The 17,241-nt window shown below is 34.5% G+C and overlaps 2 protein-coding genes across 3 annotated transcripts in view; both read right to left on the bottom strand.

Annotated features, from left to right (window-relative positions):
- Positions 1 to 257, bottom strand: part of LOC112090314 — a 2,989-nt gene extending 2,732 nt beyond the window's left edge. For both annotated transcript variants that reach the window (XM_024161317.1, XM_024161318.1), the window contains exon 1: positions 94 to 257. In XM_024161317.1, coding sequence (XP_024017085.1) covers positions 94 to 192 — 99 coding nt within the window. In that variant the 5' untranslated portion in view covers positions 193 to 257. The remainder of the gene's footprint in view (positions 1 to 93) is intronic.
- Positions 258 to 8,828: 8,571 nt separating this feature from the next.
- On the bottom strand, positions 8,829 to 11,029 carry LOC21397579 (probable thylakoidal processing peptidase 2, chloroplastic). The gene is made up of 6 exons (XM_024161315.1): positions 10,037 to 11,029; positions 9,871 to 9,939; positions 9,682 to 9,750; positions 9,433 to 9,519; positions 9,235 to 9,302; positions 8,829 to 9,056 (listed from the first exon to the last, which is right to left on the bottom strand). The coding sequence occupies exons 1-6, from the start codon at positions 10,730 to 10,732 to the stop codon at positions 8,963 to 8,965; spliced, it is 1,083 nt and encodes a 360-aa protein (XP_024017083.1). The 5' UTR covers positions 10,733 to 11,029; the 3' UTR covers positions 8,829 to 8,962.
- Positions 11,030 to 17,241: the final 6,212 nt, after the last annotated feature.

Here is a 17,241-nt window from a genome sequence, read left to right as displayed (position 1 = left end):
ATCGGAAGAAGTAAGTAGATGATTTGAGAAGAGAAAAAAGGGGAAAGAAAAGGAGAAGATCTGAGAGTGAGAAAGTGAGGAAGGAGGACGTACCTGTAAGAGAAGCGTCGTATTTGGGAAAGAGGAAAACACTGGAATGAATGAAAGGTGAAAGAGAAGAAGAAGGAGGAGAGTTAGAAGGCAACTCGTCATCGGCACTGGATGGAGAAGTGGCTGCGGGATCCGCTACTGTTTTAACGTTTTTTCGTTGTCGTTTGGGTCGGTGCTGGTGAAAATGTAAGATATTCAATTCATACACTTTATTTGATTTTAGGGTCGCTATTTTATCCTATTTTTATCTCATTTATTTTTAAGGGGATTCTTTGTTTCGTCCTTAAAAAGAAAAAAGAAAATAAAAGAAAACCATCCTGTGTCGTTTCTTCGTTTTTACTTTTTACTCTGAAAATGAGATTTTTTTTTTCTTGGTAAATAAGCTTTCACTCTGAAAATGAGAGTTCATTATGACTTTGGGTTTGGGTATTGTTCAATTGGCATATTAATAAAACGTTTTTCTTTCATAGTTTATTGAGAATAGAAAACGAAATGCACTTGACACCGCCGTATCTAATTTCTTTTTAGAAACATTACTAGTTTGATTCATTTAAAATTACCGTTACACAAATTATTTTAATTTATTTTATTGTGTTGGTACAAAATGTGTTAAGAGTACAGTTATCTAAAGCCTATTTGGTCCGGCCCGAAAAATTCATGGTGCGATATATGTGGTAAAGTTTTAATTATGAAAATTTAACTTATTTTGTTGTGTTTTAAATTAAATTTATTTTATTTTGTTTTTTATGTTTTTTACTTAATTTAGTGTAGTTTTATTTTATTTTAGTGTATATTTGTATAATTTTATTTTTTATTTACATTATTTATACTATTTTCATCTGAGTAGCATCAATATCAGTGCAAATCGATATTAAAATGTACAAAATTGAAAAATAAATTATTTCAAAATAAATAATAGAGTAATTAGCACCGTTCGACCTTAAACTCTTTAGTAGGTGACACTTTAATCTCTCTTTTTTTGATTGCTGCAAAAAGGTCACAAAACTTTAAAAACGATGGCAATTAAACCCTTTTTGTCTATTTCTATTAAGTTTCTAACAGAAACGATCGCGTGTACAACATATGCTCCAATTTGGAAGGACATATTGGCAAAATAATATTATATTATAATTTAAATAAAAAAAGTTGTTCACCTGATCTAAAACAAACTTAACTAAAGAAACCTGAAATTATAGGGAGGGAGAGAGAGAAAGTTAGGAGGGAAAGACAGGCACAACCATGGACGGAGGGACGTGGCATCGATCTTGCAACGATAGGGAGGGATGACTGCAATCTCGTGATGATAAGGGGAAGGGGCCTAGATCTCGATGGAGGATAAGGGTGCTTCGATCTCGCAGCGACGGGGAGGAGAAAGCAACGAGATCTAAGTGGATGCTTCTTCTGGTGGCTAACGAGATCTGGTCGGCGGAGTGTTGGGTTCGCAGAGATGTGGCCATAGCAATGGAGATAGGCCTTGCGTGACGGAGGCGGAGGTCGCGATGGCTTCACAAGGGGAGTGGCCTCGGAGGTCGTCAGGAGTACCTACCGTTGACGATGACGATGATGGGAGAGAGACGGACGGTGATGGTGATAAAGGCTAGAAGGTTGGCGCTTGGCGGTGGTGATACAATTTGAATCAAACAAGGCTTGCAGATATTCCCTTTGTCATAACAGAGCTTTTGAGACAATGGATAAGTAGTAATGGAACAATTTATGGTAATGGAACAACAAATTAAGAAGAAGGAGAAGAATTGTTTATATTGGACCAACCTAGTCCCCAACAAACGACAAAGAAATTTCCAATTGTAAACCACAAGTGAAATCCAAGCTCGAAACAATCAACTCAAACAAATGACATATTCAGATACCCATGATTTCCTTTTTTTAGTATAACACACCCAGTTTTAAATTAGCCATAAACATTCCAACCTCTGCTTTTAATTCGTCATTCACATTACAACAAATTCAGACACCCAATGATTTCCTTTTACTTCTTCTATACATCCTCTTTTGTCTTCGTCATCTTTTTTTGTTATTTTATTTTCTTTTTCTTTTTTGGTGTTAGCTTTTGAGGGTATTTTTATCCTTTAATTAAAAAAATAGTCACATGATGGTCACATGTAACTTTCTGTGAGAAATTTAATGAATTTGGTCAAAAAGGTTTCAATTGCCAACATTTTAAGACTTTAAGGACCGTTTTATCAAAATTAAAAAATTATTGACTAAACTGTCACCTATTAAAGAGTTTAAGGACCAATGGTGCTAATAACCCTAACTAATAATAAAAATAAATTTCTGTATTTTTTGGGCCATCTGATCATAAGGACGAACGGCCAAGAATAGCGCGTGCAAAACACACACGGGCAGAGGTGCGTCCAATGGAGGAAGGGAGACAGGCTGTGTTAAATCAGAATAAATAATAAGGAAAAAAATAAGAATGATAAAAAATGAAAAAAAAAAGAGAGAGAAAAGAGGATTTAATAAAATATAAAGATATGTATAAAAAGAATTTATTTTAATAGGAAAATGAAGAGAATATATTTATGAAGGTCACAATTGGAGAAAGCGAAGGCCACAATTGGAGAAAGTGAAGACAAAAAAAAAAAGGAAGAATGTGTAATAAGACAAGGGTGAGGGAAAATTGAAAAAGAAAAAGAAAAAGAAAAGAACAGGCACTCTGTGGGCCAGAGATCTTTTAAGACAATAAAAATGTTATTCATCCTCACGAGAATAAGACCCCATAATTAACAAAATGACAACATAGTTGGACTCATTTTATATGAGCAGCAGAAGTTTATCCCTATAGAAAGGAATAAGAGTACTCTTAAAATAATGATTAATCTTAAATTTAATTGTCAAAAAATAAAAATTTTAGATAGAGAAAGAAAAAGAAAAAAAAAACCCATACGAGAACAAGTTGAAAAAAACCCGTTTCGTGGGGAAACTGAGGGAGAAACTCAATTCTCCCTTAGCAAAGATTGATAGAAGATAGATTTGTTTTTTCATACTCACTAACGCGTTCTTTTTTTTCTTTTAAAAGGTAAAACTAGGGGTGTAAGAAATCACCCCAAACCAGATTAACCAAGCCTACCCGACCCTACCTGTAATGACCAAGAAAATTCCAAAATTTAAATAATACAATTTACGTATTTAAGTCAATGATTTTTCCTGAAAAAATATTAAGCTATATTTTGTGACTGAAGAATTTATGGAATTAATATCAATATTCCTAAATTTCGTAGCAGATTTCATGTTAAGTTCATGTGTTACAATTAAATAAATTTAATCGATAAATTCTCGCCGTAATTTAAGGCGGAAGAATTTCCAGTACATATACAGTTTGAGAATCTTAATTCCAAGAATCTATAAGCACAATACGATGTCAGCAGCGTACAAAAAAAATCCTTAATTGCCGAATAGTTAGGTTGAAGTCACGAGAAAAATACTTATAGTAAAATGGTACGATGTGAGCTCAGGAGTTAACACTGTAAGTAGCAATGTCATTCCTGAAATATAATGCAGAAAAGTTAAATTTAGAATTTATTCAGTCCAGAATTAATTTCAAGACTTGAAACAGTTCAAAATATTACGTGAGTAAGAATTTAATATCGAAGTACTAGGGGATTAATATTGAACTGTAAATAAGCAGTAGAAAATGAACCGTCATAAACTAGAATTTTCTGTCGGCTAGGTACTTCCTTATAACCAATATAATTTTTAACAATTTCAAAGGAAACTTAAGCGATTAGACAAAAATACAAGGGGTAGGTTAATGTTTAGATTGGATGAGGTGTGATGGTGGAAGATGAAGAGTACTCATGATAGTTTTTTTTTTTTTTTTCCTCTTTTTCTTCACTTGGCCGACCATGTTAAGGGGTTTTAAGCAAAAATTTTGATTAGTTGAGTGTACTAGAAGACTTCATGATGAGATGAATCAAATTAACTATTTAACAAAAAAGCTTACTTCACTTCACTCTTAAAACACCAAACCGGTCATACCTCTCTTTTTTCCTCTCAAAAAATATTTCACTCATCTTTCTAAACACAAAGCACTAGTCTAGCATCTCAAGAAGAAGGAAGGGACCAAAGTGTCCTAGAAGGTGTCTAGGTAAGGATTTCTTCAAGGGTAAGACTCTAAACCTTGTCTTTCTTGTTTCTAACAAAATTTGAGATTTAGAAATGCTCTTCTCAAATTTTTCCACTCTTCTAGTTCCAAGTCATTAGCAAAACTTAGAGGAAGAAGAAGGTGATCAAAGTGTTTTATGAGGAGCCTAACCAAGAATCTTCTTCAAGGGTAAAAACTCTAAACCCTTCCTCTATTTTTCTACCAAAGTTAAGTTGTGAATCATGGATGTAATTTGTGGTTCTTGAGGAAATAAGTTGTAATAAGGGTGTGTGAGTTTAATGTTAGTTTTGTGTGTTTTGAGGTTAGTTTGATTAGTATTATATTATATGTTTATGTTTGGTTTAAGTTTGCTTATTTTAGGTTGGAGAAAAAATTTTCCAGTTACTTTGAACGCAAAAATGAGGATCCTAGAGCGAGATTTTTCAGTGTTTCTAAATTTGAACTTATGGTTCTCGATATTTTAAACGTTTTGCTGTGACTGTGACAAAACTCAATTTTAACTCTAAATGCAAGTTTTAAGCCATTTTTTAAAAATAGTACAGGCTGTCCAAAACAGTTTCAGAAAAAAAAAACTGGTAGCCACTGTTTTCAGCCAAACGATGCCTTTAGAGGTCAAATTTTGGCTTTCTCTAAAAATGACAATTTTAGATCTCAATGAGATGAAGAATTTTCATGAAGATCAGATGTTCAAAATATGAATCTAAGATGCAGTAAAACACAGATTTCAGAAACTGTACAGTTTTAACTAAACGAAACTAACACAGTGTTGGTTTTTTAACAAAATGTTATCAAAGAACCCGAGATGTGATTTCAGTAAAATTCTATGGTGTTAGACCTCATTTTAATGGAAATATTCGTGAAGAAAGTTTTCAAAAAAAAAATGGTTTCTTTTAAGAACTTAATAGTTTTTCGAGCAAAACATCTCAACGGGCACCTACGAGCCCAATATGTTAGGTCCTTAGAATTACGAAGATTAGATATGGGTCCAACGCCTGTATTAAGTCAAGAGACCTCGTTTGAGTTTAAATTTCAGTGACCTAAGAGTTAGAACGTCGTGAATAAGTTTCTAAGCCGAATTGGGCCTTAATATCTTAACAAGTCCAATGAGGTAAATTATGAAAAATAAGTTATTAGATTGGGTAATTGATTTTCAATCTAGACAAGTGAATGTTAAGGGCAATTAAGAAAAATAAGATTTGGAGGATTTAATAAATTGATCCTTATAGTAAATTATCCTTCAGTAAAGGAGATGAATACATGCCTTAAGGAAATGGTTAGATTTTCCTTCATAAGCTGCTAAAATAGAATAGCAAACGACAGTTAATCTCACACTCTCAATAGGTGTTCATTTTCAGAAGTAAGCAAGTAAGAGAATAGGTTGTTTGGCAAAAAGTGAATTCCAGCTCTGTAAATCAAGTAATTAGGAAACTTGCCTACAGTATAAATAGATTTTAAAGGAAAAAGTTACACATGTTATGTGCGCATGTTTATGCTTTATGCGATGTCATGCCATAATGCATATACCTTAATAAGTAAAGTGGAACTTATAAGAATAAACTCAGTTGAGTGTCGTACCAGCCTCTGAGAGAGAGGTAACTCAGACTCCGTAAGGAGGAGGAATTATTCAGTGCACCGGGTGTACCACGTCATATTGCTTATGTGGTACACCCGTCCAATAAGATTGTATCATTTGGTACACCCTTCCAATAAGCTTTTCACTTTTATTTTTCTCTTTCCTAATAGGTATTCAATACAAATACCTATTAGGAAAGAGAAAAATAAAATTGAAAAGCTTATTGGACGGGTGTACCAAATGATACAATCTCATTGGACGGGGGGACCACATAAGCAATATGACGTGGTACACCCGGTGGACTGAATAATTCTTCCGCAAGGAGATATAAAAGAAAAAAAAAGTATATAGTAAGTTAAATCATTGTGTCGTTGGAGACCTTGCAAACTCTCACGTCTCGATGGTTGCGCGCACATGGTATGAGCACTCGGGCCCAAAAGTAAGTAAGATAAGATCAGACATTAAGAATTTAATAAGACATGATAATAATTAAGCATAATTGGCTCATGCATATTTATTCATGTGAATTTACAGTTATTTTACGAGAGATAGTTCCTACTTGCTGAGTGAAAGCTCATCATAGAATATTTATACTGTAGGTAAGCAACCTACACATAATATTTGATGGACTGATGGCGAATAGATGAATGATGTAGAGATCGGGGAACGGATACCGCTCGCAAATATTTCCGCAATCAGTTTTATGTTATAAATAGTTTGGCTAATTATGATTCTAAAACTATATGTTAAATGGTTTTGTGGATTATGGTTGTAAGTAAGCAAGACTTAAGAATTAAGTATATACATATAGATATATCTATATGCCTTGAGAAACAGATATGTTAAGGTTTGAATATTTTAATCAAGAAAATAATTCATAACTTATGTCTACTATAAGACTTAAAAAAAATGTTCTGCAAATTTTAAGAAATTTCAGCAAGTACAAATTAATTTTAGCTACAGTGACGGCCACTGAGGAGGGTCGTCACACTACCCTACCCGAAAATATAGGATATTCTTTTTTTATTAATTTTTTCAGTTTTAAAATAGCCCAACCCGTATTGTGCGGGTAAGGTCGCGGGCCGGGCTTTATTTGACCTATTAAACCCTACCCGGCCGACCATGATATTGGTCCTAATGTAAAAAAAAAAAAAAAAAAAAAAAAAAACCTGCAGCCCTACTTTCTTGTTTCTTCGTCAGTTTCTTTCTTTCTCGACCCCTTTGTCCCCTTTGTCTTTGCGCCGCTCTCTCAAGTCTCTGACTCTGAGACTGAGTCTCTCGATTTTGGTTGTTTCTTCTTCTTCTCACTTCCTCCGCATGTCACCGCCTCTCCCTCAGATCCTTTTTTCTCTTATCTCGTCAGCTTGGGATGTGCAATGGGAAGGCTTGCTCGCTACAATGGTGGATTTGAAGGGGTTGGTTGGATTTTATTTTTTTTCTCTCTTTTCTCCTTTGAATTGCCTTGACAAGATTGGGTTGGCTGTGATTTGTGCAAGGTAAGTGTTTGGGTTAGTTGTGATTTGTGATTTGGTCGTGTTTGCAAGGTAAGTATTGGTTGTGATCTTTTGGATGTGCTTTTTGGTATGAGCATTCGCAGAGGTAAACCCATGGACTAGAAGTAAATTTGCTTTGAGTTTATCTAGGTACACGAGAGTCTTGAAATGAGAGTTGGTTTTACAAAGTATTCTAGACAATAAGCATAATTCTTAATGGAATGAGAAGCAATTTTTTTTTAGATGTTTTTTCTCAAGTATAACTGGTTTGAGAAGCACAATTTTTCAAATTTTTTTTTCAATTTTTTTAAAAATTGATGGTTTACCCAATGTAACATGACCAACCCGAGATTACCCGAAGTAACCGAATAGTGTACGGATTCTGGGGACAAGTAACTTGTTGCGACCCACATTTGTCTCAGCCCGATTCTTGTGGGCCGGCCCAACTCTTTGTTAAAATCCTATCCTACCCAGCCAAATTTCACCCTAGGTAATAGCAGGCACTTTCAACCATATTTTTTTTATATGTAGAAAATAATACATATGCATTTTATGTTTTTCAGTGTCTTGTCGGTCTCTGGCTTCAGTATAATCCTTTTAACGAAATTAAAAACAAAAAAACAAACAAACATTTCAAAAATTTTTAGAAAAAGGACAACGTAGCCAACCTTTTGAATTGTGTTGATTTATCTAATTCTAGTGTTTTTGTGATTTTTGAAGTTTGATTAATTGGATTAACCAACTGAAGTGAGTAGTTCGTGGTCGGTTCACAGGGTGGACCATGAACGGAAGTTTAGTGGGATTCCGAGAACGATTCCGGTGAGAGCTCTCTCGTCATACAGATTCAGAGAGAGAGAGAGAGAGAGAGAGAGAGACCCACCCAATCAATCACTCACTAAATGGAAGGGGAAGGGGTTCGGGGAAGGGGAAAACTCTCCGTTAATTATCCTCTTGTTCGCACATTTTCATCCCATTTTCTCTGGAAGCCGTCCCGCCATTCCTGTTAAAGGAAAGGAGTAAAAGGGACGACCTTGCTCCTATTCCTATTAGCCAAAAAAAAAAAAAAAAAACGTGGTTCAATTATTGACGGAAGATGGGTTTGAGTTACTTTTTGTATTTCTATAAGAGCCACAATCATCCTCGTTGCATTCGAGCCACAATCATCTTGACAGGACCCCCTTCCTATCATCTTTTCAACATTGCAAAATCCAGCAACTAATATAACCTTTACTCCTTGGAAATAATTCAAACCCCTGATGCAAAGATCATAGAAAACTATGAGTTGCAAGACTTGTAACCTCAACAGCTCAACACAGTACCTAAGCTCAGAAGTTCTTTCAACAGAAAGCTAGAGAAGGAAAAATGCAAAAATGTTAAAAGAGGAAAAAATCGATATCTTTCTTCCTTTTATTTCCACTCTTTTGAGCAACAGAGGTTTAACCGTCATTACAGAAAAGAATGCATCAACGGCCACGGATTGGGCCATATACAAAAAGAAACACACTGAAAAAACCATCTAGAACAATGTCCACGAGAAGAAAACACGTGATGGAAAGGTAGAGTAGTATTCACAACTGCTCATAATGAGCCAAAAGAGTGGAAAAAATCTATGTAACGTCAATTCACAAAATTAAAAAAATTGTCATTTGAGATCCTTCCCTGCGAGCAGAGGGAAAAGTATCAAGAAACTGTCACAGCGTTCTTTCCGGCTTTGGAGGGAGGCCAATACCGATAGACGGATCTGCCAACAATGTTCTTTACAGGAAGCGGACCCCTGGAAACAATTTTATCACAGCAGCATGTCAGAAACGTATTGTATTCAGCTTAAAACAATGCTTACGTTCCATTACTTGTTATATTTCGGGTCAAATTAGGAGCCAATCAAATCCAACAAAATGTTAATTGAAATCCAAACCAAAAATTTTCAACAAAGATTAAGAGCATATAATTACCAGTTATGAGAGTCGAAACTGTTATTTCGATTGTCTCCCATAACAAAGACATAACCTTCTGGCACAAGCTGCAACAGTAACCGGGATTTTGTTAATCAACTTGAAGAGTGCATAAAAATGTTAACAAGAATGATAACATATTAATGAAACATTGAAAACAAATAGTCATGAATGAAAAGCCATATGAAGATTCATTACCACTGGATCCATTTCATAATCAAGAGACTCCAAAACGAATTCTTCATCTTGTGCAACCCCGTTCACTAGTAATTTCCCATCACGAACCTATTCAATACAAAGCGTTGTGGTACAATATATCAGAATAATATGTTAAAAGTTAAAACTTTTTCATTTTTTGCTTTAATTAGTTGAACAAATGGATCAGAGGCAATGACAATAAGCTCAAGAAACGAACTGTAAACGATCTAAAAAAGCTAGAAATCTTACTTGAACACATTCTCCAGCCTTGGCCACAATTCTTTTTATGAATACATCGGATGAACTATAACCGATTTCCTGCCAAAAAAAAAAAAAAAAAAACGAAAACAAAACTTGAGAATAAATAATACAAACACCATATATCAGGCACACAAAACTCTCACAAATTGCAACTGATACACAAATTCATAGACTTACCTGCAATATTTTAGGTGCTTTAAAGATAACTATATCTGAAACTTCAGGCTTTCTGAAGACATACGAAACCTGATTTAACAAAAATCCAGAAAAATAAAATCAATACATGAATTAACGCCTAAACATTTCATGTTGAAACTAATAAACAAAGATGCAATTCGCATACCTTTTCCGCTAAAATGCGGTCACCTACATCAAGAGTAGGGTACATAGAAGAAGAAGGGATTGATCTGGGCTCGGCCAAGGAAGACCTGAACAGCAAACTAACAGTAACAGCCGTGAAAACAGCTTTGGCGTCCTCCGAACAAGAATTCAACAGACGCGTTAGCCAACCACTGCCCTTTTGCAAGTGATCATCACTCGTAGCCTCACCAACGCTACACAAAGTCCCACCTTTATCCACCTCGTGGTTGACCGAAGAAATTTGGACCGACTCGTTGCAGGGAAGCCACTTGGAGCCCTGCAAGAATGGTATAATCGAAGTGGCTTTGATCGGCGAGATCCCAAACGTGCCCGTGGACGTCGCCGAAGAGGCCGAAACGCCGGCCGTTGACTTCATGATCGAGATCAGAGTCAACAGAATCGGACTCTTGCAATTCTCACCGAGAACCTCCCCAGCGAGGGTGCTGTAGGAGGAGGAGTTCTTGGCCCAGCAATTGGGCTTGGGCCGGTCGAAATCGGAGCGGTAATTGCGGGCGGAGAGGGCGGGATCGAGCTCGGCGGGCTTCTGGCTCGTGCCGAAGACCCGATTGCGGACCCAACACTCGTGGAACGCCCGGCAATTGCCGACCCGAAGCCCGGCCGAGGAGGCCAGGTTTTGGGCGACATAACCGGAGAAGGAGAAGGTAACACGAATTGCCATAATCACAAATTGGATTAACCGGAGGAAGAGAAAGTACAGAGTTGCTTCGGAGAAATACAAGGTCGATCTAGGAAGCCCTAGAATCCAATGGAAGCCGTTTTCGCTGAGTAAGGCAGTGAATCGAAGACGGCGAAGATGGATTGGAAGTTGGGTTTAGATTTGGGGGAAACAATCGGAGGCTATTGGGTTTTTGAGGATGGAGAGAACGGGTGGGGAAAAGCTCGGAGCGAGCCGAGCTTCGGGGCGTGTTTGGACGCCAGAAATTGGAGAGAAACGGCGAAAAAAAAAGGAGGTATGAGGTTTAAAAGAAACGAAGGGCTTAATCCTCCACGCAACCTTGTTGAAGTGGACGTGTTTCCTTTCGTATTTACGATAATGCCTGTGCGTCTCCTTTCTCCCCCTTTTTTTTCAGCACTTTACTTTTATTGGTTTTTATTTTATTTATTTACAGATCATCTATCAACTTTATGAGTCTGGTAGATTAATGGCTCAATTTTTAATCCTTACAATTACTTTTTAAATCTAAAATTCATTGTAATGTTGATTAAATTAAAAATAAAATTAAAAATTAGGATAGTTTCTTCTACATGAATATTTAATTAGGTTAATTTTAGTCTTTTTATATCGAATTAGTCCATATATACACATCATGAGTGAAAATTTTTTAAAATTAGAGAACCTCAATTTTCTTCCAAAACATTTAATTCTCGATTTTAAAAATTTTCACTCGTGATGTGCATATGGGTCCAATTTGATATAAAAGAACAAATTTAGTTTTGTTAAACGTTCACATGGAAGAAACTTACTAAAGTTTTAATTTCATTTTTAATTTTGATCAACATTATAATAAATTTTTAAGTTTACAGAGTAAATTATAAAAATTAAAAGTTTAGAGACCAATTCGTGAAAATTCATAAGAAAAAAGCCTAATTTTCTTGTTTTGATAAACATGTCACTTTTGTTTATAAATATACAACAATAACAACAAGTCTTAATCTCATCTTAATTGGAGTCGGCTATATGAATTTCACTTTTCCACGCAGCTCTGTTCGAAATTAGACTTTTCTGAAGGTCTAGATCTAGAATGTCATTCCTAACTACTTCGGTCCACGTAATTCTTGGTCTACCTCTCCCTCTCATAGTATTAGGTATAAGAATGTCCTTCCACGAACGAACTGGTGCTTCTAGCGATCTACGTTGGACATGCATGCACCACCTCAAGCGGCTTTCGTGCACCTTATCTTCTATTGGCGCTACATCTACTTTACTACAAATAACTTCATTCCTTATGCGGTCCATTCTCGTATGGTCACTCATCCATCTTAATATACGCATTTCTGTCACACTTATCTTACATATATGTTGTCTCTTAATGGCCCAACATTCACTACCATATAACATAGCTGGGTGGATTGCAGTCCTATATAACTTTTATTTCAACTTAATAGGCATCTTACTATCACATAAAACTCGTGTAACATTCTTTCACTTAACTCACCCTGCCTTAATCCTATGTTGAACATCCTCTTCTATATCTCTTTCGTACTGCACTATAGACCTAAGGTACCTAAACTTCCTAAATGTCATAATATCTACACCATCTAAAGAAATTTCATCACTCTGATTACTTGAATTACTAAATCTACAATGCATGTATTCAGTTTTCGTCATACTTAACTTAAATCATTTCGTCTCGAGAGTCTGTCTCCACAGTTCTAACTTACGATTAACTCTTTCCTTATATTTATCAACTAATACTATATCGTCCAAAAAAACATATACCAAGAAACTTTTGTTTATAAATATAACTGAAAAATTTTAGTGAGGTGCAAAAATATATACATATATATATATATATATATATATATATATATATACACACACGGTTTAACATTGAAAAATGAAAATACTTTATTAGTAGAGTTCTATTTAAAATATAATTGTGAAATATATATATATTTATCACTTTTATATTTCTTTCATTTAACATAATTTTTAATTACTGACGGTTAAAAACGGATAACTTACTAATATTTTATCAATAAGAGTGTGAAGTATGAATTGAGTTTTGTCGGTTTTACTTACTTTTTTATTAGATTTCTTTAGATCTAATGTTTAGAAAATAATAACTTACCGTAAAAATTTTCAAAAAATATTGTCGCTTATTTACCACTAAAGAATTGTACGAACAAAAGTCTAAAAATTTGGTTAAATATCAATATATCATCGTCTATCTTTGAAATGTTTTTTTATTGTAATGTATTTTCTTATAAAAAAATTTAATTTTTTTTTCTTTTTAGTTCAGTCTATAAACTTAAAAAGGAAAACGTTTGGTTGGAGGATTCAAACCATGTGATTCGAATCATTTTTAATTTACATATATTTTTTATGAGAAAAAATACTATAACGAACCACGAATCATAATTCAAATCAGAAAATAAATACCTCTATCAAACATCATCTTAATTGATACTGCCCGTTTCTTGGAAACAGGTAACTATAACGTGAGTGAGAGAAGCACCAAGGAAGGCCCCCTGGAAAGCGACAAGAGGTTAATTTGGTCATTCAACAAACTAATATAGGCGTGGCTCATTGTCGTAATTTTATCAAACTCGGAGGGCATTCATGGATACTTGTCGTCCTCTAATTTTGGTTGACTTTGACCATTATTGCTTTCCCATTGGTATGAATGTATGATCTTCCTAGCTTCCTCCCACTTTCCTGTGTCTAACAGCCCGGTGAAGACCGTATAGTTATCTGATTTGAATTAAAATATAATTTTATGTGAAAATTTTTTTATTATAATAAAAAAATTAAATGTGATTATTTTTGAGAATTTTTTTTTATAGTAAAATTTAAATCAGTGAAATAAACGAAGCCTACTAATCTCATGCTAAATTTTTAAATTTAAGTCCAAAAAGTTAGAATAATATTTTTTTTTATATATACAACACGAAATTGAAATAGTAATCTCCCACCTAAACTTCTAAATGTCACTAGATGAAGAGGTCTTATTAATTAGCTTTTACCTGCTCAAGTTTCTAAAATAGTAGAAGTATCTCTCAAGTTTCCATGCCATTTGGATTTCTCACTTCTACTCAAGTAATTTTGCACTGAGCTTCAAAAACTTTTTAATCCATTAGTGAATTTTGGAGGAATGAACATCTAATAAAGGGCTCTTCCCAAAAGAAATGTTAAAAGACTCTTTTTTATGTGTGTTTTTTAAATTAATGGAACTTATTTTTTAATTCCTTACTATATTAACATTTGCTATTTACTATTAAGTTTTTTTAGGTCAGTCTCATAAAAGGTCATTGACGTCTCACAGTTAGTTTCTAAAGTTTTACTTTATTTGAGTTTCGATCATTCTGTCATTTAGGTGCTAAATTTTTGACAAAATCTTTAGAAATTGGGAACTAAAATTGAAAATATTTAAAGTTTAGGGCTAAAATAATACAAAATATGAAAGTTGATTTTACATAAATAGTCTCTAAACTTTAGATGGTTTTAATTTTGCTTCTTAATTTATACATATTGTGTCAAATATTTAACGCCTAACTAATTGAATGACTAAAACCATAACAAAGCAAAACTTTAGAGATAAAATGTGAAATTTTTTTAAAGCCAGATATTAAAGTGAGATTAATGATAAATCTCAAGAATTATTAATGGGATTAACCATTTTTTTATATAAATAACCTTTTGATTTTTTTTGTGTTTTTTGAAAGTAACCTTTTGGGTTGTAATTCATGCACCTTCGACATTTGCAGCCACAACCTTAGTTGACGTTTCTTCTGTTGTTGATTTTGACCCTGAAGATGACGGAAGCGCATACCTCAGCGATTCAGTTAGTTGAATGAATGGATGTCAAAACATGAAACCGCTCCTATAATATTCCAATTATGGTTTTAAAAATTGAGATGTTTATTTTTTATATTCGTTCTTAATTTTAAGTTATGATTTATAATTTTTTATAGTATTTTTTTTATAAAAAATACATGTAAAACGAGAATAATTATGAATCATGATTCTGAATACATAAACCAAACGTCCTCTTACTATGTTAAAGTATAAAGCTATTATTGACCTACCTCCTAACAGCTTAAGCTTTTAGGATGAATTGGTAAACTAACATGGTATCAGAGCGGGAGGTCCTGAGTTTAAACCTCCGTAATTGCACTCTTTATCCCTATTTAAAATTGTCATAATGTGTTGGGTCTTTAATATATCTCAGGTTTAAATATTCACGTTTAAAGTATAAAACTATTGTCGGCCCACCTCGTAACAGCTTAAGCTTTTAGGATGAATTGGTAAACTAACATACTCAGACGGTCCAAACAATAAATGTAATAATTTAAATCCTAATTTGTGATGACATATTAAACATCATTTTTCAAAAGGAATATATTTTTAAGGAGTTTTTCTTATAGTCTCTAAAAAAATAGATTATCAATTTTTTTTTATTTTTCAACCGTAAGATCTATATCAAAATTTATATGTTTTATACATTTTTTAATTTGATATGATTTTAACAAAATTTAACGATTAAAATCTGAAACTACCGACAATGTGGCCTATTAAAAAAATTTCCGTATATTATTATTCCTCGGTACTGTATTTTTAAGTAAGAATAACAATAATAATAAATTACAACAAGTACTATTGTTTTAAAGAAAATATCATTTTTTTCCTGTCTCAAAAATTCCTGTTTAATGCTCGTTACTTCCAAAATCTTTAATTAAGGGTCAAAATCCTATATTCAAAATTTTCACACAAAAAAAAAAAGGGAACCCAAGAAAAAAAAAACGTACAAAAAATAGTATACTTATTATTATTTTTTTTTTTCTAAAGTTCGAACTTGGAAAAGTAATTGTTCAACTTTCCAACTTTGGAAAAAAAAAAATGGAAAATTTATAGTTGCCCAAATATCTTTTTCATTCCGCCTACCGGGATAAAGCTGACAATATAACGTAATAATTTATTATTTCAGCATGAAGTTTCTTATCGCTTTGACCAACTGTGATTGACCTCCCTAATGCGTATATGCCTTTTCCCCAGAGATTAGGATATAAGTTATAAACTCCAAGTTTTACTTATCCATGGAAACTATTAATGGTGCCATTTGATAACTAATGTTTTTGAAAATGTTTCTCTTTTGAGGCACACAAAACGAAATTATGTTCTATATAAGGTTTGGTTGACAAATGCTTTGAAATTAAGAACGAAAACAACAACAACAACAACAACAATAATAATAATAATAATTTGTTAAGAAAATGGAAAATAATTGAAAATTCTAAAGCCAAAACTACACGTTTGTTTTCTATACTATCCATATTTAGAGATGCAATAATGGGCTAGGGCCCATGGGCTGATCCAGGCCCATTCTGACACAGTGACGGGCCGGACCGGCACGGCCCGTCATTGTTTAAGACACGGTCCAGCCCATGAATATTAGTGAGCTCGCACGGGCCAACATATATTGGCCCATGGGTAGGCCCGGCACTTATACACCTTTGTTTTCTATACTATCCATATTTAGAGATGCAATAATGGGCCGGGGCCCGTGGGCTGGCCCAGGCCCATCCTGACACATTGACGGGCCGGGCCAGCACGGCCCGTCATTGTTTAAGGCACGGCCCAGCCCATAAATATTGGTGGGTTGTGCTGGGCCAACATATATCGCCCCATGGGCAGGCCCGGCACGACCCATGAAAAAGCATGGGCCAGGCCGGGCTGGGCCTGCCCGTCTAGGCCCATGAGGGGCCGGCCCAGCCCGGCCCGTCTAGGCCCATAATATATTCATGTTTTTTTTTTCTTTTTTCTTTTGTAATTTTATAAACATCTTATGTATAATTATCCTGATTGTACTCTTTTTTTCTCACCAAGGTTTTGTCCCACTAGGTTTTCTTTAGAAAGGTTTTTATTTAATGAGGTAATCGTAAATAAAATATCCATTTTCATATTTCCATGGACTATTTAAACTTATATATTTGTTAACTTGTTTAAAAATTTAAAAATTAAAAATGGCATGCTTAGATGGGTTGACCCATCTAAACCCATGATGGACCAAGATGGGCCGTGAGTGGGCTAGCCCATTTAAGACCCATGGCACGGCTCATCCTTACCTGTGACACGGGCTAGCCTGGTCCACGTAAAATTGGTACGTGGTGTGGGATGGGCTGAGGTCATTCTTATACGGGCCGGCCCGCAGCCTGTGTGGACCTAAAGAGAGTGGGCCAGGTTGGGTTGGGCTGGGCTGGCCCGTTCTTGCATCTCTATCCATATAGTGTTCTGCTTGTGCTTAATTTGATAACGTGCCATATTTCAGTCTGACCTAACATTTAAATTCCACTATGTTCGGCCACAATTGATCATATTTATCATATGATACGTTATTGACTGCTGATTAGAGAAACTATGCCCTGTAAATTTAGTATTACTTTGTAGATTTTTTTTAAAAGGAAAGCACCAGTCAAATATAAATATAAATATAAATATAAATAAAT

Source organism: Morus notabilis, unplaced genomic scaffold (genome assembly GCF_000414095.1).
Source record: "Morus notabilis unplaced genomic scaffold, ASM41409v2 Scaffold250, whole genome shotgun sequence".
NCBI classification, from domain to species: Eukaryota; Viridiplantae; Streptophyta; class Magnoliopsida; order Rosales; family Moraceae; genus Morus; species Morus notabilis.
This window is presented reverse-complemented; position numbering and strand designations above follow the sequence as displayed.

Coding starts and splice junctions, on each gene's coding strand:
- LOC21397579 (XM_024161315.1), bottom strand. CDS start 10,732: ATGGCAATTCGTGTTACCTTCTCCTTCTCCGGTTATGTCGCCCAAAAC. Junction 9,520..9,681: donor AGGCTGGAGAATGTGTTCAA/GTAAGATTTCTA, acceptor TGTATTGAATAG/GTTCGTGATGGGAAATTACT. Junction 9,303..9,432: donor ATTATGAAATGGATCCAGTG/GTAATGAATCTT, acceptor TTACTGTTGCAG/CTTGTGCCAGAAGGTTATGT.